The 21,571-nt window shown below is 39.7% G+C and overlaps 1 protein-coding gene across 1 annotated transcript in view; it reads right to left on the reverse strand.

The window, feature by feature from the left end:
* The window catches only part of DOP1B (DOP1 leucine zipper like protein B), a 51,212-nt gene extending 33,619 nt beyond the window's left edge, over positions 1 to 17,593 (reverse strand). Inside the window, exons 1-7 of the mRNA XM_005151673.3 lie at positions 17,458 to 17,593; positions 14,587 to 14,761; positions 4,419 to 4,600; positions 4,163 to 4,333; positions 1,537 to 1,726; positions 934 to 1,032; positions 72 to 195 (exon numbers count right to left, since the gene is read on the reverse strand). Coding sequence (XP_005151730.2) covers positions 72 to 195; positions 934 to 1,032; positions 1,537 to 1,726; positions 4,163 to 4,333; positions 4,419 to 4,600; positions 14,587 to 14,724 — 904 coding nt within the window. The 5' untranslated portion in view covers positions 14,725 to 14,761; positions 17,458 to 17,593. The remainder of the gene's footprint in view (positions 1 to 71; positions 196 to 933; positions 1,033 to 1,536; positions 1,727 to 4,162; positions 4,334 to 4,418; positions 4,601 to 14,586; positions 14,762 to 17,457) is intronic.
* Between the last annotated feature and the right edge of the window lie 3,978 nt (positions 17,594 to 21,571).

Raw genomic sequence — 21,571 nt, forward strand, 5'->3', positions numbered from 1 at the left:
TTATAAGCACTGACTTTTTTTTTCCTCTTAGGTATTCAGAATGTTGGATATCACTGTATATTGTACAGTACCTAGCAACCATGCATATAATCTTCTATTGAGTGACATGTCTCTTCTCAACAATGTCTGTGTAGCAGCTGACAGAATATAGACTAAATCAGTCCTGCGCAATGGAATAGTGCTTTCATTGCAGTCCTAGGATGAAAAACAAAGGCATTTCAGCTGCTTATGAACAATGAAACAAGTCAAATAGGTAATGAGATGGTTTTGCTGTGGTTTTTTTTTTTTTTTTAACAGGTGATATTAATGCTTTGGGAAAAAACCAGTAACAACAACAACAAAAAAGCAACACACTGTCAACAACAAAATATTCTGTATAGAAAAAAACTCAAGAAAGGGAATCTGATTCAATTGTGATAATTTTAATATTTAAAATACAGAACTACAAGTTAAGCTAAAAGTACTAAAGACTTCATTATGGTATAACTGCACACCTAAAATTACTTGCTACTTTCAAAATGCTGGCTATACTGCCAGGTAAGTTAGAAAATGATGGAGAAAAACTCTAGTTTCAAGCAATATTTTCTCTCTAGTCTTTAACAGAAGTATCTTCATTTAGCACAGACAATTCTAAATGCTGTAATCCTAGTTGAAAAGAAGCTTGATATTTTTTCCACATACATTTTCTCAGGCCTGAATACTTCAAGAACATTCCAAATATCATGCAATAATCACTGTGAAAGCATGAATCTGAGAAGCAGCAGAGTCTCCTCTATCATTAAAACTGATGGAGGAACAAGAAACTGCAATATCTGTTTGTTGATTTTGAAGGTACAAAATTCAGACTTCTGGCAATAACAGATGTAGAAGCTGGACTGGTTTCACAGAAGACACTTTTCTGTGCATGTGACAATACTAAAATGGTCCTCTTACCAAAGCTGTAGAAAATGGGAAGAAGAAGAGAATCACTTCTAGAGTGTTTCTTTGCACAAGGACATTTGAATCCAATACTGATACACACAAAGACTTTATCTGTTAAAGAAAGGACAACAGAGTTTACTTCATGATAGCACCTGAAGTGCAATCACTGTTATTAATCGTAAGAAAGAAAGCAAGCAAACTTGGCTACATGTGAGCACTGTTTTTTTAAAGAAGCCATTTAACTCCTACCCACAAAGTCAGTTAAAAAAAAGAATGGGTAGAGAAGAAATGTCAGGTTTATCTTCCAAATTGAAACACAGTCTTTTAAGGTTGCATGCAGTACCTATTTCCAAAAACTACAGAAGCTTCAGAAGACTTACATTCTCAGGCTAACCAAAATCTATATGGGAGAGTCTCTCCTATATTTCAGGAAAGATGCTCCCATGAAGTAACAATATTAAGCAACTCTGAAGTGTGGACCTTTCAGCCTCTCTTTCTCTCTCTCCAAAATGTTAAGAGCAGATTATTCTTATTTAATACAGAGAAGGCATAATTTGCTAGTATGCTTGTATTGTGGTAGATAAAACTGTTCTATGAGGAGCTCAATGAACTTACTGTGAGCCTATAATCGGTGCCAAGCATGTACTTCTGCTGTTTTCCAGAGAGCTCTCTGTTGATGTGACTGACAACAAAAAGAGAAGCAGGCAGCCTGATGGATGGGCCAACCAGGACACTGCCCCAGAGTGCTCCATAGAACACTTCCTGGCCCATCAGTAAGGAGAGCTTCAAAAGCAGAGCATCTGTTCTGTATGGAAATATAGTTTGCATGGGAAAACAGATTTTTGTTAGTTCAGTTTGGTGTCATAAAAAGGCAATTATACACAGAATTAATATTGACATAATTTATTTATTTTCCTCATCTTTGTATTATCAGTATTGCCTATTTCACATGAAGATATCTGCATCTAATTATACAAAAACAGTAAAAAATCCTTTGTCACTGTGCACACTTATTGAAACAAAGCTTTTGTGGATATTTTAGAAACTTTACCAGCAATTATCTGCAAGCATTAAGCTCTGACCAAATTACTGTAGAGGTGTGCAATAGTGAACTGGAAATAATTTAAGATGGTGCTAGACTCTGAAAGCCAATTTAATCAGTCTGGGATCTGGAAGATATCCTACAAATTTGTGCTTAAAAAAGAATGGGCTCAATTTGTAAGTCACTGAATGAAGAAAAACATGAGATAACACACTGTCAGCTATTGCACACTTACTGAAATTAGTTTACAGGTAATAGATATGAAATATATATATATATACTTATATAGAATAAATATGAAATGTATATTGAAATTAGTTTACAAATAATCACATTGGAGGTCCTATAAGTGAAGCCACATTTTCTGCTTTTGCCACTCTGTCAGTACTCCAGTAGTTAAACCACAATATTTACTATAATGTAGGAATTAAAACATCACATGAGAAATGTAGAAGTGAGAAAAGAGGAAGATGTCCAGTACAGAAGAGGGAACACCACCATCCCTCACCCCTTGCAATGTGATGCTCTTTTCTATTTCTTTATGAAGTAGCCCTCAAGCCATTTTTCCTTTTCTATTTTGTGTAGGTGTGTGTACAAACTCATGCATATGCATATATTTGAGAAGGGAATAGTGTCCAGGCTGAAGCACGACCCGAGCTAGTATTTCTACCACTTTCAAGAACAGCAGATGATGTATTAGTGTTAGTCCTCAATGCTGAAGATCCTGAAAACACTCAGTGGAAAGCCTCTCATAAAGTCAAATCTAAAATTAGCCTAACACATATTCTGAGAAGATACCTTGATCTATCTTTCTTGCTCCAGAATCATTACGATAAGTAAACTAAAGACTTCCTCATGTAAATTTATATTTCACAAAATTATGTTAATTTTATCATGAATCTGTCACAGGGAAACGTACAGTCAATTCCTCTCTGTCTGTTCAAGGTAAAGAGGAAAACAGTGCCATTAACAATAGGAGAAAAGGCATAAAAACCACAAGTCAGATGTTGGAAGTTAATCTGCACTTCCCATTAATTCACTGCTTCAAATTTAGTCAATTTCCAAATAGGTTCAGTCTCCCTAAAGAGACTTCAGATAGACAGGAGACTTAGTTCCAAGGGAACCCCTTTCTCCCTCACATCCCCAGCAACTAGTAAGGGAATAAAGAAAACTATACACCATCACTTATAAGCCTGCCTGACAAAAAGCACATACTAAAATTTATGTTTCTACAGGAGATATGCAAGAGGCATATACTTGTTCATAGATGCTATTCACCAAGTTGGGATCACATGCAATTTACTCTTAGCCACTCCACCAACTAATATGAGCCTTCAATTTAATACTTGTTTGTAAAAAGAGGCATTAGATGTAAAACTAGTTAGTTTTCCAACTGTAATCTTTGCAGCCTAGCATCTCTCTCTGTTTTGTTGGTTTTTTTCCCATAAAGAGTACACACTGCTATTAAGATTCAAAAAGAGTAGAGAGAACAGCCAACACATCCAGACTAGTAATACAGAAGGAAGTACATTACCAGCGCAACATTTAGTGACCTTTTTAACCAAATAAACATTTGGATGAAACCTAAAGTGTCCAAGTTCTTAAACAATCTTACAAAACAGTTATGGTAAGTGAAGTAAAACCACTATACAAATGCGTGCAGAGTTGCTCTTGTCAGCACACTTCCAGATCCCAACTTTATCGTACTAAATGCCACTGTCATTACTGCCAGGGCACCCAAAAGTGAAAGAGACACTTTTTTTCCACAACAGATTTTCTAAGAGTTTCCTCTTGTTCATATTTTCAGAACCTGAGGGTAAATATCTGATACAGAACTACAGAAAAGAATTCAGCTGCTTTATCGTGTTACAATATTTAAATAGAATTTATCGATAAGGCAGTGGTTTGGGAATTCAGGTTACTTATTCAGGAGTTCAGAGGAGCATTAAGAAATAAGTTTTGTTTCTCCCAGCACTTCTATTTTTAACTCTCCCTTTCCTCTTCTCCTGAGATGAAAACAGAGGAAAAGATTTTTCTACTTTAGAACTATCTACTGCATCTTTCAGGGACTCACCATTTCTCTGCCTTTAGAAGCTCTTTTATCAAGCCTTATATCTAGGGAGCTAAGAGAATATTCTTGAGAATTCCTTAAAAAAAGCAGAATATTGTCTATTGTTTTTCATAAGCATCAGTTCTCACCTATCATAAATTTCTGATCCTTCTTCCAGTCCAGGCAGCAGTCCAATTACAAAGGCTTGAAGACCAGGCAGGAGGGACTTTTGGAGGGGAAGGAAATATTTCTCATACAAACCAAGGAGAACAGGCCTCACTGACATTGCTGCATTTGCCAGCAGAGGGAACAAACCAGAGCTTTATTAAAAACAAACAAACAAAAAGAAATATTAGGTAATTAAAACAGACTGTGAAACGCGTACGCTTTTAAAGAAAAGCTTACCTGTACAAGAATAAATCCTTGGCAAGCCATTTTGTCCCTATAATTTTAAAGATTATTTCATAGGTTTCTAACGCCTTTAAATGCACTCCACTGGGTAGTGCTGGATGCAAACACTGAGATAGTCTTTTACTGATGATCAGCCGTCTTGGCAATAGAGAGTACTTCAGGTTACTCTGAAGAGCCTGTGGAAGAAAGGAGATAAGAATAAGTAGTTATGATGTAACAGAATACGCATATGATGACTGTGTGTCAAAGGCTTCCTACTAGCACACTGAAAAGAGCTAAATACATTCAAGAGTTTTCTCTCATAAATGCACTTTGTTACACTGAATCAGGAGAATTCTGCAATTGAGTTTTCATATGGAATCAGTCATGAACAGTCTAGAAAAGTCTCATCTTACTTTGCTTATAGGCTGGAAAAGGAAGTTAAAGGACAGGACAGGGTACCCTTATATCTCCAGGGGAACCAGGAAGTGACAAGAAAAGCATTTCAGCTTTTAAGGACAGAGAATAAAGCAACAAAGAACTATCTTTCTTTGTAAATTTTAATTTCACTTGTACCTGAAACACAAACAAAAATCCTTCTGATCAAAGCTGGCATGATTAAATGGGACAATAACATCTTAGAGTTATTTGTAGTTCTGTGTGGCTACATTCAGTAAGCTTTATTAACTATACACACTGTACTGAGAAACATAAGTAAAAGATCTTCACAACAGGAAACAGTTAACTAAGCATTGCAGACAGGCCAGGTCTCTGGAAAAAACAAACTGTAGCACCTTTCTTTGGAAAGGTTACTCTTCTCCTTTAATCACGCATGCATTTCAGTGAGGTTAAGAAGTATGTCTCATCAATCCAGAGACAATTAATAAAAGATGTTGCAAGCAAATGGCACTTTAGCCTTTGATTGCTTCCTGCTAACGCAAACAGATGTTTCACTGTGGATTGACATTCACAATATTTTCAGGATTAGGTAGATTCTTGACTCTCCCAAAGGTTAAGTCATGGTCTGCTCCTACATAGTGGTTTTAAACTTGAGGTTCTTCTATCTTGCCTGAAAAAGGTTTTGAAAAACCAGCAGATGAACCAGTACTTCCTTGCTCATTTACGAGGAGAAAACAAAAACAGTTCAGCAGTGATTGCAGCATTCACTTGAATGCTGAATACTTTCATCGGCAGTAAGAGGTAGAGATAAAACCCACCCTCTTTCAAAGGTGTGTGCAACTTGTTGTTGAAGATTTTGCAGTTGGTGGGGATGAGAATCCAAGAATACAGTAACATTTCACACATGAAACTAAACTAGGTTATATGTGTGGAGTTATCTTTAATATCTTATATCTGAGAGATTTACTCATATATTACATGAGTAATATTAATTCAGTGGTAAAGATTGAAATCCTTAATACTTGTAAGAACTTCAAAGACTGCAGGAAAGCTGGAGTTTGAAACATTCTGTTGATATTGGTCAGTATGTATTTGCCTACACCCTCTGTATATATATAAGAAGGTAATTATAGGAAAATATGCTAGTGGTAAATATTTTTTCTCTCATGATTGAACAAATACCATCTTAATATTTTTTCAGTTAAAATTTAAATCTCAACTAGGTAGAAAATGGAAACATTTTTATAACACTGAGAACCTGATCCATTGCAGAAATAATGCCATCTCATTAAAAAAAAAATAATTTAGAATCATAGAATAGTTAGGGTTGGAAAGAACCTTAAGATCATCGAGTTCCAACTCCCCTGCCATGGACAGGGACACCTCACACTAAACCATGCCACCCTGTCCACCCTGGCCTTGAACACAGCCATGGATGGAGCATTCACAACCTCTCTGGGCAACCCATTCCAGTGCCTCACCACCCTTACAGTAAAGAACTTCTTCCTTATATCCTATCTTAACTTCCCCTGTTTAAGTTTCAACCCGTTACCCCTTGTCCTATCACTACAGTCCCTAATGAACAGTCCCTCCCCAGCATCCCTATAGCCCCCCTTCAGATACTGGAAGGCTGCTATGAGGTCTCCACGCAGCCTTCTCTTCAGGCTGAACAGACCCAACTTCCTCAGTTTATCTTCATATGGGAGGTGCTCCAGTCCCCTGATCATCCTCGTGGCCTCCTCTGGACTTGTTCCAACAGTTCTGTGTCCTTTTTATGTTGAGGACACCAGAACTCTGCACAATTTAGCTTATTTAATTTCCTAAGGATGCTAAGCATATCTGCACCAGTCAATAAGAACTCCTCTTCACCAAACATCAGGGATAGCTAAGAAAAACATTTAGTCAGAACAGGAAGAAATACTCCAGGCATACTAGGAGTGAAATAGTGGATATTCAGGGATAATTCAATTTTAAGTATTTCTGCTGAGTAACTCTGAAACCTTCATATGTCCAAATTCCACCAGGGGAGATTAATTTAGAAAAAGACTACATTCATGTATGTGTGCCAAATGTACTGCTTCACTTAAAGAACAGGAATACATCTTTGTACAAGATTTTAGCAAGATTTGAAGACATTTGTTATGATCCTCACAGATGAGCTGAGAGAGTTTCAGTCCATCCCATCAGAACGATTCTGAGATGAAACTCCCATCACAAAGGCATGTAATCTTTTTTTTCCTGACTTCAGTTGAAGAAATACACAGTTGGACGCACACCACAATTCTTCTCAAGAGTGGGTGTTCCTAGTTAACAGTTGTCTCTGATCTTCCAGCACATGCAAGGAACCTTAAAACAGCCTGCAATATGTGAGATGGCTGTGGTTGCACCAAGAGCCATTCCAGCAGGGAGGTGGGCTGGCTGCTACTTTGCTGAAAGGTAAATTTACAGACTCTTAACAGCTTCCCTGCTGGGAATGGCAAGGATCAAAGAATTTGAAAAGGGTTGCAAGACATTAATTAGTGGGCTGATCTAAAACTGTTCATTGAAATAAGAGTGACATGATAATAGACATATTTAAAATTGCTAATTAGTTTCTGTGAGCTGACAGGCAAAGCTAAGCTTGATTTTTTAAATCGAGCTTGACTTTTAAATCAAGCTGAGCTCACACAACTGAAAAAGGGAATCACTTGTCTGTGAGATAGAGGACTGCTGAAATGCCATTATAATTTCAGCTGCTACAGGTAGTTAATGTTCTGGTAGCAAGCCTGGTATCACTGGCACTGTATGCAGATGACGATTCCATCCCAGACCATTGCTTCCACATTCATAATCCAGCACAAACTAACACAGATGGACAACTCTGCTCACAGGTTTCACAGGTTTCAATATCTATTATTTACCCACTCTTTTGTTTCTTGTAAGCTTAATTTGATTGTCTTTGATGGGCTGAAGCCCATCCATGATCTACTTTCCTTTCATGTCTCCAACTGCTTTCCGCATGAGCAATTATGGTGGCAGGAGTGTTATATGTCACTGGAACTGCTAGAAAGGTTTGGCTTAAGAAGCCTGAACTGCAAGCAAGTACTCCACACTTAATATATTAATCCCAGGGTTTGATCTTCACAGAGCAATGAGAGATCAACAATCTCAGAAACCCAAGAAGTACTTGACCTACCACTGGCTTTTAAAATAAAAGCTTTAATCAGTAAGTCAAGAAAAAATGAGACAAGAAGTAGTGACTTGTGTCCAGGTGCACATTTAGTTTTCAGCTTTTTACAGATTCTTTCTTTATGACTGACTAGAAAATACATTATACACACTAAAACTTTTCTAATGCATAAGCATGCTGAGGTTTTATTTGAATGTGGGCTTTAAAGGATAGAAAGGGAAGACTGTTCTTTGCAGCAGTGTATACATGTGCCTTTAAGGCAAAACAAACACAGACACACAGAGCAATATTTGTATTTCCATATTACTGGTTTAAGTCATTCTGCACTGCTTTATAGCACTACTAGAGATGTTGTAACAATTTGCCTAGACATAAAAAATAAAAACCCAAAACAAATCAAGTAACTATTTTTATTTATATAACCAGACTTCCAGACAAAAAAAAGCATATATATATATATTTTTTTTTTTTTTCATAAGATTCTATGTAACTAGGAGATACTATGATTTTGTTTTAGACAACACTGGTTGGGAGGAGAGGGAAAGAAGGAGAGCCTGTGATTCCATTTTCCTCTGATTAATTTTCCAACTGAAAAAGAAATCTAAACAGATTCCCTAAATATAGCAATATGAGGTTCAAACATGGTTGTGAAAAAACTGTAAATGAGGAGCTGGAGTTATATTAAAAAAGGGGGGTGGGGAGGAAGATGTCTGAAATATCCCTAGTTCAGCACACTTCATTTGTGCATCGGGTGTGGTGAAGTTCCATAAAGCAATTAGGAGCCAAAGCTTCCGTTCTCAAAGATATCAGGCTTGCCTTCAACAGAAGGCAAATGGTGCTTGTGTTTGTTATTTGACCAAAAGATGTTATAAAGCCATGGCAGAGTTTTCACATGAAGCAACTGGTGTAATTAATGACTATGTTAATTAAATCCATGTTTCAGATGAATCCTTCTCTCCCCTCAAGAACAAACATATTGTGACATTAACTATTACTACTGAAACAAACAACAATTGTGCAGCTGCAATGATTTTTGGTCTTTCTCCTCCTCCAAACACTGTTTGGTTGAGATCATATTCACCTTAAAGTTTCTGAATCAAGAAAAGCCTACAGAAACAAGAAGTAACACACTTATTTTCTATTGAAAGTCAAATAAAAAAAAAAAACAACCAAGCAAAACTTCAAAACTGCAGGCTAAATACTAAAAATTAATATTGTACAAACTAATAATCCATGCATTTACACACTTGTGTTATGATCAAAGACAAAAAGCAGTTTGGAAGTGCTCTTTTAGGGCAAATATTACTATCATTACTGAGCAAGTGAATCATGCTGTAAGTATAAAATAAATCCCTCTAGAACAATTGATTTTTCAAATGTTACAATATTTGATTTCATGGTGAACTCTAACTAGAAATGAACATCTTGTTCCGAAATGGGACACTGGCTGTCCAGCCACGCTCAGTGGCAACAGCCACTAGTGAAGCTTATGTACAAGTTATATTCCATGGGATATCCAAAAACTGTTGAAAAATTATTGAACTAGGTATTTCTGCTAATATGTACAGCAAAATCCTGTCCTTTATTGCTGTCAAACAGATAAGGTTGGTGGTTTTTGGCAGATTGGTTGGCTTTTTCTTTTTGAATTTATATGGATTAAATGAAGAAATAGGAACTTAAACATGTACTTGCCAAAAACACAGTAAGATTTGTGCTCTTCTGTGAATAAGTAAATTTCAGAGACTTACTGAAAACCTTCCCTCATCATTTCCTTACAAAAGCAGACTGTGAAATCCAGTATTTGCTACTGCTCCATTCTTCATTTTGCAAACTCTACCACTTACCTACTCTGCCTGCACCCACTGTTAAAATTTCTGAAAATATATATGCCTATAATCTGGATTAAAAATCCCAATGAAAGCTATGAACTTGGACTTTCCCAACTTCACAGTATTTTTAGCCTCTTAATTGCCTGAAGTTCTTCCCACATGAATACTTTTATATGTATTTTATGTAATATACATATCTGTTTATCCTCTGAATAGACAGGGATAAGCACTTCAGATATAAAAACTGTGTTAAAAGTACCTATTTCACCAATAAATCCACATGTGCTGAACCGCCACCTACTTCTAGGTTTAAAAAGACAGTACCTCTGCCCCCAGCATTTTTCTATCAACGAGATTTCTCAGTTGTATCTTTTTACAGCATTAGAACACACTGGCAAAATCTGCAACAGTGCAATCACATTTTAGCACTAAGACAATTGAGAAGAATTACTGTATTCTGGATGCAGCAATCTGTAAGAACATCTGAAAACACCAGTCACAAAACGGTGCTTTCCAAACAATGAACATACACAGATTTGCAAAAGAATAGAAACATGTTCCAAAGCTGTATTTGAAAACAGTGCTGAAAGGAGAATAATTGTACTTCCTGAAGCATGCAGTAGCCTATGCTGCAACTACTAAATCACTGGTTTATCATAAATAGAGCTTGAACTGAAGCAAAGCACACAGAAACAGATATTTACAAGTGGAATATGTGTAAATTTCAGGGAAAAGATGAAGACTCTCTTTAAACCATTAACATCCATGTTTACTGCCTGTTTAATCCACCCAGTTGCATCCGTCCATTTAAATTCTTCTTTAAATATTTGCAAGCATTACTTTCCACTGTTTTGCCTTCACCATGATGCATAACACACACTATTTAAATTAACCCCCCCAGAACCTTTCCCTTACAACTTGCGGCATAGTGTAAGTTAACAAATTCTGACAATTCTCCATTCACACACTTCACTCATGTTCACACTTGCTACCTGCAGTTCTGTTCAGAACCTTACTTGGCCTTAGAAGCCTAGGTTAGCTAAAAACCACAGTAACTCACCTCTGGCTTCCTATAAAACCAGTGAGGAGCACATGCAATTTTAGGACAGCATTCATCTGACCTACTTTAAATAGCAAGAGACGAGCTACAAAACAAAAAAAAAAACCCAACCAACAATCACACATACAAAACCCTCCCCTCCTCCCCCCGCTTATTTCTGTCCCTGTCTAAAACTGATTCAGGGTGAAGCTGTCTACACTGAAGTCATGTGAAGTGAGATAAGACTCATCTCCCTTAAGTGACAAAAAAAAACACTGTTTCTAGATCTGCAGACTGACCTGTTTCGCTGCCCATTCAGATTAAAGTCAACAAGTTTCTCTGTTGCTTCCCTGGCTCAAGGGAAGCATAGGACCAGGTTCTTCTATGGTTCTAGAACCATAGAAGCAAAAGAAAAACTATGAAAAAAACCCCTTTCACTTTAACCTTGGCAGCTAAGTAGCAGTAGAAAGAAGTAGTAGAGTTGTCTCTTTTCACCAGGAGCAACAGCAGTAAGAACTCCAAAATCACTTGTTTCAGCCAAGGCCAATGGGATCTGTATCAGCTCCCTCCATTATTCTTCTCTTAAGTCGCAAACGCCTGTGCTGCTTCCTCCAGACCTTGTATTGAAAGTGTAATGCCATTGAGCTTCTATAGAAGTGTGTGTGCATATTAAACTTGTTGGATGCAATAGTGCAAAGTGTTGCTGAAGCCTTCATACAGGAGAGAAAGCCTCAGAAAATATTAGACCTATATAAGTGAGAACACCCACAATTAAAGTAAACAATACAACAGTCCTTAAGAAACAAAGATCTTCCATGCTACTCTAGAAGCATGAAAGTACTTCTGAAATGCCTCGATTTACACATCCTCTTTCAGTATTTTCACATTTGCTTAATAGGCATCACTGAACACCATTTACTCACACCCAGATTCCTGAATATAACCATGTGCAATGTTTAGAAACATTTTTATCATTGAGATACTCTTCATCTCCTCCCTCCTACCCATTCTCAGAACTGACTGTAATAGAAATAAGGCTCTTATGTTAGAAACATGTCCCCTTCCCCGCAACACTAACAGAGCTCAACAACAATATTTATGGTTTAGGATGTAAGAAACCAAATAATCATAGGAGTTAAGAGAATAGATATTGACATCTAATTCACAATCTTCCTTTTGGCAGCATGCTCCCCTGACATACCCTTATGTTCAGACAACAGACAGAAGCAGATGAACACCGTGAATTGTTTGCTCTACCAATACTTAAGCTCCTAAAATGATTAAGTCTATAAAATACCACAGCAGATGGACTGGTGTAACAGCTAAAAGCTCTTTTGTTTGGCTTCTACTATGCTGCTACATATTTTAGCAATTCTGTACCTGAATAAGAGTATCAGATGGGTGTTAATCAGTTCAGTGCGTTAATCAAGGTCAACATAAAAGATCAAAGCCTACCTCTTGCCAAAGGTAGGAAATCTCTCACTAATTTTATTTCTTATTTTCCCTTTTGGGAGCAGCATTCTGAAGGCCTCTAACTCTCCTTAGTGACTCAGCAGGAATCATGATGAAACAGTGAAGGCAGAAATACGTAAATAGTTTTGCCATAGTGATATTTAGCTTTTCTCCTCTGAAAAGGAAAGAACATGGCTACCCTTAATTTGGCAAATGTTTTCTCAATTGTCAAGAAGGGTAGGAAAGAAGACCCTGGCATTTACAAGCCTCTCAGTTTCACTTCAGCCCGTGGTAAAGTGATGAAGAAGGTTATCCTGGAAGTTACTGAAAAACATCTGAGAGACAATGCAGTCATTGGCCTTAGCCAGCATGGGTTTATGAGGGGTAAGTCATACTTAACCAACTTAATTTCTATTTATGACAAGGTCACCCATCTCATTGACCAAAGGAAGCGAATAGGTGTGGGGGATTTTACATTCTAGCAAAGTTTTGATACAGTCTCTCACAGAATCCTGCTGCATAAACTGCGCAGGATGCAGCTAGACAAGTCCATAATATGCTGGCTGAGCAATTGGCTGATGGGTCACACTCAGAGGGTTATAGTAAATGAGGTTACATCAGGCTGGCAGCTAGTCAGTTCCCCAGGGCTCAGTTTTAGGGCCAGTGCTCTTTGATGTTTTTATAAATTATCTGGATTTCAAAGGAATTCAGTGTATATTAAGTAAGTTTGCTGATGATACTAAACTAGGAGGACCTGTGGACTCCCTCAAGGGTAGAGAGGCCTTACAGAAAGAGAGACTAGAGAGCTGGGCAATCACCATCCATATGAAATTTCACAGGACCAAGATTTTCTACCTGAGACAGGGTAATCCTGGTAACAAATACAAATCTGGGGATGGGAAGCTGGAGGGCCAGTGCTGCTGAAAGAGGTGTGGTGGTTTGAGTTGATGGCAAGTTGAATATGAGTCAACAGTGTGTCCTGGCAGCCAAAAGGGGCCGACCATGTCCTGGGGTACATAAAGCACAGCACAGCTGGCTGGTCAAGGGAGGAGACTGCCCAAACCTACACATCCCCATCTCAAGCACTGTGTGCGGTTTTGGGCACATCAATATAAGAAGGACATCAAACTATCAGTGTGTCTGGAGAAGGGTGACCAAGATGGCAAAAGGTCTTGAGGGCAAGACTTACAAGGAGTGGCTGAGGTCACTTGTTTTGTTCAATTTGGAGACGAGTAAGCTCACAGGTGCTCTCATTGCAGTCTACATCCTCTAGGGGGGCAGTGGAGGAGGAGGAGGTGCTGATCTCCTCTCTCTGGTGACCAGCAATAGGACACAAAGAAATGGAATGAAGCTGCATCAGGGGAAGTTCAGATTGGACATTAGGTAAAGGTTCTGCATAGAGAGCATGGTTGACCACTGGAACGGGCTTCCCATGGAAATGGTCATCGGACCAAGCCTGTCACAGTTCAAGGAGTACCTGGATGACACTCTTAGTCATATGGTTTAGTTTTAGATAGTGAGTTGGACTAGATGGTTCCTATGGGTCCCTTCCAACTTGAGATTTCTACGACTCCATAAAACCTATAACTCTCCTCCTGTTCAAACACTGTAGAAGCAAGGCTTAGCAACGACAGCAAAATCATGTGAGGCATCTATCTGGTAACAACAGATGTTTCCTTATGAATTCTGTGGGACTTGACTCCTCCCACCCGTTTCCTTAATGACTGTAACTACTCTTGCCCCACATACACTCAGAAAGAGCATTATGTTAAATCAGACCAAATGGGACACAAAACCATATACCTTGTTTCTTGGGCAGGAGGAGAGGACACACTTCCTAAGCGTTTTCCCTTAAAAGTCTTTTTCTTTCTTCCATTATTCAGCATATTTTTCATGGTCACTCAAATGACAACACCAGCAGCAAAATCAATTTTCCCCCCAAATACAAATGATGGGCATGGTGAAATAAATGTGATCTTTAAATATAAACTTTGACTCAATATATTCTAAAACTTGTGACCTCCTGTTCTTTATAAACAGTTTTCTAGCTTCTGCAGAGTGAGTAACCAGCATCCTTAAGTGCTCTTTTGCTGCAAAAACTAAATAAACTTAGCTGTAAAAAGTAAACAAATACCATTTGAAGGAAACTTCTGTTGGTTTTACCAGAAATTCTCACATTTATACAAAAGACACAGACTTAGCAGAGTGATTTTCCAGTTTTGCTAAGTACCATAAATTAAAGTTAATAACAATACAAAGATCATAAATGAAAAAAATATCCCTGTGACACTGTACCTTATTGAGTTTGCCAAGGGAAGATATAAGATCTGCCCATTCACTTGATGATTCAAAGTTTCGCAAAGCTTTCTCAATTGATGAAGAATAATTTCTGTATCTGTAATCACCAAGTAACTCCTGCTCTTCTGGATCCATCTTCGGTTCTCATAGCAAGGTAGAATTGCCTGGTAAGCTAAAACATGTACACAGTTACAAAGATAACCTGCTTTTAAATTCTGCCAAACCTAAAGTACCGTAGGATAGTAAATATGTAGAAGCTGTGACAGATCACAATAAACAGGGCACCCGATCAAGTTTCAACACAATGTTAAAAATAACACACATGACTCCAGCTCCCCACTGTCTGTTTTAGAAGTTTTGCAGTCACATTTTTCTATTTATGAAAGGTGGTTTTTCCTTCCATACTTGTGGATCTCTCACACAGAATGAGAAGGAATGAGAAGGAATATGAAGTCTCACTCTAGACAGCCAAAGTACTGACAAGGAGAGAGGGAGAAACAAGTAGTTTTCATAACCTGTCATCTGTGCAGTAATTTGAAAGGTTACCTGTACCTCTGGAATGTGAAACATTTCATATCAAAATACAACTTTCCAAAGGAATTACATTAAAGGACCTCTCAGCCAACAGCAGAAGGAGCTCTCAGAGCTCTGCATGTCAACTTGGCAACAGCAGCTGCTGAAGTAACAAGCTTAAGGTATTGTGCCAAGACATCATGACATGCATTCTGATTTTCCTTTATTTTACCAAAGAGTACCCATATATATTTATGGAGGATAAAAAAGTTAAAAAAAAAGATTAAAAAAAAAGATAAAAAGGTTATCCAGACCTGTTTTTCTCACATTCTAGAATGCATTTAGATTAAAAGCCCCAAACACACGTGTTTTAGAACAACTGGAAACAAGCGTGATTGGATTTTATGCACTGAAAAAGTCATATTTTCACTCTATGACACTAGTTCTCCTGTTAGCTAATATAAAAAGATAACAGAGAGATGCTTAGGTTTAGGAATGCCAGATTTAGGTCAATTTGTGCTATATGACTGATAAAGAAGAGAAAGCCAAGTCCCACAACAAAACATTTTCTAATGTTTCTGAAAGACATCTTTCCTACTCTTATGACACAAAAATAAACCTAAGCTGTCTCTATATTCTTTCAAAGCAAGTTATCTCTCAGAGCATTAAAAAAAAATGAGATCAATAACTGTCTATTGTCATAAATAATACACTCTTTAATAAATAATCTTTAATAAACAATAATAGCTACATCAATGGTAGTAAACTGTCAGAAACAGAAAACTGCTGGATACACCCAAAAATGAGAAAGGATTTTAAATGCAGGATTAAACACAGGTTTGTACTCCCCAAAAGCAGGATTCAACTTCTGTAAATGCAATTGCACTGTCATCCAACCTAGATCCACCTCTACAGAAAAACATAAAAGTACTATCACACAATGTCATCAGGGATGGTTTTGGTTAGTTGGTTTTGCTTGTTCGTTTTGCTACAGTGACGATTTAATTTTCTGTTTTCACCAGGGTGTAAGCAGTGCTTTTCACAGCAGAGAGAGCAGAAAAACCATGCAGGGTATAACATTCATCAGGTATATGGCTACTCTTGCTCCAACAAGATTTAAAAAGACAATGTCAACCCTACCTTAAAACCTAACAAAGCGGCAAACCTGCAATATAATGTCAGCACAAATTGTGAGTAATCTGATATAGGCATTGATATATTGCCCTGCCATGGCAATAAATTGAACCCTATTTCCCTCATCTCATGTAAGTACCTTAATTGTTGGGTTACTGAATTGTATTCATACTCCTCTGAACAAAGTATGAGCTAGAAAGCATTCTAGCATTTCTCTGCCAAGTCAAGAGTGCTGCCACTGTCATAAAGAGATTTGTCCAGATCATTTAGAATCCAGAAGCTGTTTTGCTGACAGAAAACATCAAATTCCTTCCTCTCTAAATGCCAAGCAGGAGCATGAATCCCTTAGAGAACAGGAATCAATGAAATTATCAGCAGCACTTAAAAGAGGTTCTGTGAACATCACGTCCTAAAGCATTCTCATAGCATTAAAACCTGGTCTCTTTAAGTAAGATTTAATTAGGTTATGAGTGTAAAATAGGATGTACAACTCAAGAAAAACAAAAAATCCAAACAAACAACAAAACAAACAAAACTTCATTTGGAGGAAAAAAAAAAATGTGTTATTAAGACACTTTGTCTGGACTGTGCTGTGAAAAGGCAGGTGAATGGTGTACTCCCACCTGGAAAAGCAATTATGGACGTAATGATTTAGTGCGCACTGATTGCTGCCAGCAAGGTTTGAAAAAAAAGCCAATAATTAAAATATGGCAAATAGATCGTGTTTGTGCTTATATACAAACGCAGGGAGATTAAAATTATAAGCAAAACCAGTGCCCGTCACCTTCAGATACATCTTCCAAATGCCGGATTGCAAACTTCCTCACTGAATGGACACGTTCATAGCCACCCGTCAGCCTTCCGCATTGTCTGCAGACAGGTGAACGGGGCGGGCGCTTTGCCTCTGATCCCAAGGAACGAGGCTCTGCCTCCCCGGCTGCGGAACCTCTGCAGGTTGCCCCCGCCCCGGACACCCCCCGCCGCCGGCTGCTGACCGCTCCAGCGCCGGGTTGTGGGTTGGCAGCCCACGGGGCGGACACGCAGCGCCGCGCCAGGCCCGGTAGCCGCGGCGCCGAGCCCCCCATCAGGGGCAGGCATGGGCATCCCGGACCCCGCATATGGCACTCCGATTCCCCCCTAACCTCATACCACACACACACCCGCCGACGGCGCTCTCATTCCCCTTCCCTCCCTCCCTCTCCTCCCTCCCCATCCCCGTACCTGAGAAGGGCCCCACAGACCTCCCGCGCCGGCGGCGGCTGCGACGTGTCCCAGCCCAGTGCGGGACGGGATGGGGGAAAAAATGGGGAGCGACACTCCGCAGTCTCTATGGCAACAGGAAAGAGCAAAGGATGCCCCCCCTTCAGCAGCGCAAGGGCCGCGCCGCAGTCGGCAGCTGGGGCGATACCACTGGATGCAGCGCGGGGAAGGGGAAGGCCGTACACTGGTGCAGGAGGGCTAAGAGTGTCCCCGCCCATCGGCTGCCGCTCTCGTCTTCACCGGCTGCCAAGCCGCGAAGGGAGACTTCCAGTGACAGTGAGCGCTACAGCCGCAGAGGGTTATCCGTGAACACCCGCCCGGCGGGAAATGGTACGTCCTGGTGGGGAGACCGCACCGCCGAGCGCTCCCTGGCGGCCTGGACTGAATACCTCAGCATTCCCGTCCGGCCTTACTCCAGCTCCAGCGCTCCGGAGCCCTGCGGCCCGGCTGGCCCCGGGGAAGCGTCGGGGCGGAGACCTGCGGCCGCTCACGCGCGGGCCGCTCCCTTCTCCTGCTGCATCAGCCGCAGCTGGGCTGGAAATCAGACGGCGGCTGCGCGGAGCAGCAGCTGCGCGTGTTCGTGCGCCTGCCGCGCTCCGGGGGCGCTCCGGTGAGGACAGCGAGCGCTGCTACCCGGGCCTGCGGGGAGAGCGAGCTCAGCGCCTCCCGGACTGTGAAGCCAGTACGGGCGCGTTTAACAGCTTCAGTTCCTTTCCCGCTGGTTTTGAGCATGAAGCGGTTTCGGCGAGTTGTGCAGAGGCGGCTGGCATCGGGATCTCGTTGTCACGTTTGTGGTAGGCTCGAGTTCAGCAGAAGCAACCCTCTGGTCTGTACAACAGGCTTGAAAGAGAGCTCATGTGCTCCGGTCTTAAGAGTCCTGCGGCAAATTGAATAAAAAACAAACCAACCCTAAACTAGCAAAATACCCATGGAAAGTAAACCACGCGATCCTGTCATGCAAGGATTTATATTATGTGGAAACGTGTTATTTAACCTCAGTTTCTTTCTCTTTATTTTTTCTTCTTTCTTTCTTTTTTCTTCTTTTCCTTTCCCTTCCTTTTCCCTTTAACATAATCCCGGTAGTTAAAATACTCCCCCGCCACCAAAAAAAAAAAAAATTCAAGGAAAACCCACCTGTTCAGTTATTAAAGATGAGAGCATAGAAACTGTTCTAAGTTTCTTCTGGATGGATATTGTTGGAATTCTCATGGCTGGCATTCTGATGGATACATCTGGACATGGATACTGTTTCAACAATGATTTTCAGTAAATTTTATGTTACTATCTTATCGAGATCACCCACCTTTCCAAGATAGATTTTAGTGACATTATTTGGTATGTTATTTCGTCTAACAAACACAAGCCACAATAAAATGCGAGCAGTCATTTGCAGACTTTCCTGCAGCCCCCAGAGCTCCTGCATGTGCCCTCAGTTTGGGAAGGCAACATTTGCAGTGCTGAGATCAGTGCAGGTGCCCCAAAGGCTGGGTAACCTCAGAGAAATGCCTAGCAGGTGTGGGAAATGTGTGTCACAAAACATCAGAATGTCCTGCAGTGATTTACAGCTTTGTTAAAGATGTGTCATCATTTTTAAAGACAAATCTTCAGAAATGGGGTGGTATTAGAGCACACAGTTCATCAGATTGCAGATTCAGGTGGGGGTTCCTCCTACTGCAACAAACACATGAATATAACATTTTTCTTCAGGTATAAACAGCAGTAGGTACATTCACTGCCATAGGCATCAACATAGCTTAGCTTTCTAAAATGCAATGTCGATCAAACAAAACAGACAATGCTCATCATATCAGGGTATCTGACTATGTGGGCATGTACCTGAAGATTCCTTTATTGTCAGCTCCAAAATGGAGTTTTTGTGGAACAAAAAAGAAAACTGAAGAATTTCCATTGTAAAATATTACAGTTCTTTTTTGCTTGTTTGTTTTTTGTTGAGATTAAAAAGCTAAAAACATTCCTTTCCTAACACGAGGCTAGAGTTATATTCTGCATTTATGCATTTTAAGTTATACTGAATGGCATATATAATCTAAATTTTCTTGACACATTTTTAGGCTTAGAGGAACACCACAAAGTCAAGACACTGCCTACATGTTGGGTCATGCTACTATAAGAGACGGGTTTAATTAAAATTATCAGTGAAGATAAATGAATTTTCAAGAGTTCTTATCATCTTCATTATTTATATAGCAAGACACTTAAATGGAAAAATTCAATGAAACAACCTGTTAAGATAGGTATATTCTCCTCAGCATTTTTTTTAGGTAAACTGGCATCAAACTCTCAAGGCATGTCTACAGTTTTGAAGACAAATGCACTGCACTACACAGCATTGGAACCATCACAAATCCAAGAGTCTGTCCCACACTACAGTCATCAGCATTGCACAGGATCCAGACAGAAACAACCTGGTAGTTCAGAAAGTTTTAGAGCAGACCTGTCTCATTACTGACTACCTCTACACCTTCAGATCATTGGCTTTTCAAAGACAGCTCTGCCGAATAGCTGGCCTGCTTCAGCCTGTGAAAATGCTGGCTGTGCTGTTACCAGTACACTGGGAGCTTCTCCTTCAGAAAGCCCTGAAGATCTTGCACACCATTTATACCCAGCTGATGTGGCAGCAGGTACATCTTCTACTCCCAAAGCTTTGCCACTGCTGCTATGGCATCCCCAGGAAACCGCCTCCACTAAGCTCTTACAATTGTGAATCCAATTCCTTTATTGTCTCATGTCACCACAGCTACTGCACAGCCAAGCATTTTCTTTGGCTAATAAATTCCAAGCACAAATGGTAGTGACATGCTGTGAAAAGAAAACCAGTAAACCACACGTAAAAGTTTTATAGAGTACAATAGATCATTATTACTTTGTCCCTTTCCTAACCCTTAAACTTTGAGCAATCAACCACTCAGCAAGTGTGCCAGCATCTGAAAGCAGAAAAATAACTTCTGACAAAATGGACATGGGAGAGAAGCAGGGAGGCAGCTTAAAAAGAAAAAGATAAACAAAAAAACACACCCAAACCAAATCTTCACCATTTGGTTTAACAATATAAGCCCTGTCCAAAGCTCCAGCCTGCCACACATTCCACCTCCTAGAGCTGAGGTTGTACCCATCCACACTGATGATTCTCCTTTCACAGCAGCAAAGGTTGTGAAAGGATGTGTCCTCTGCTCTTCTTTTTGTTCATGCCAAGAGAAAATGTCTGTACTATAATCAGTTTCACCATGAGAAATACATTTCTGCAGATGACTACTCAGCCATCACCTTCCACTTTGCTTCCTTCCCCTGAAACAGGGTAAGAAAGCTGAGCAAAGAACAAGCAAAGAACGGGCTTAATGTAAGAGTTTGAAATACATCTTTTGAAAAACTTTTAAACTTATGGTTTGGCTTGAATGTAAAAAGCAAAAGCAAAAGCAAACCAACCAAGAATGCCCCCTCCCCCAAAAGATCCTGAGCTGGGCCTAAGGAGCTTTATAGACCACAGGGGGTACTTAAGAAACTAATCTGAACTTAACAATGGATGCTATCCAGCAACAATAAACATACACAGGACTCTTACAACGTGGTCTTTACACAAACCACACAAAAACTGGGGCACAGTTTGTTAGAAACGTTTGTATGTGACAACCAGAAGGCCATGCAACTTCTGAAACTTAATAGCTCAAACAGCATTTCAAGTATGAAGAACTAGGGATGATTCACCACTGTCGAATTACATCTCATAGTTGTGCACAAATTATTACAATACCACAACAGCCCTATTTTGTGGAGATACCATTAACAAAACTAGAAAAGCATACACATGGCTGTATTAATCGGATGGCTCTTGGAGCCATCATACTGCAGGCAGCCTGCGGGTAGCACATAACAATGCATTAAGAACTGTACAGTGATTTTGAACAAGTCTGTTGCCCTTAAACTAAAGGCCTCTGAGATTTTTTTCCTCATGGAGAACAGATTATCAGGAGAACATTTGGGGCAGTGCTCTCCCTTCTCCAACAGGCTCTGGGGCGTGTCTCATCTGGCAATACTTCAGCCTTCATAAAAAGAATAG

Source organism: Melopsittacus undulatus, chromosome 2, assembly GCF_012275295.1.
Source record: "Melopsittacus undulatus isolate bMelUnd1 chromosome 2, bMelUnd1.mat.Z, whole genome shotgun sequence".
Taxonomy (NCBI): Eukaryota; Metazoa; Chordata; class Aves; order Psittaciformes; family Psittaculidae; genus Melopsittacus; species Melopsittacus undulatus.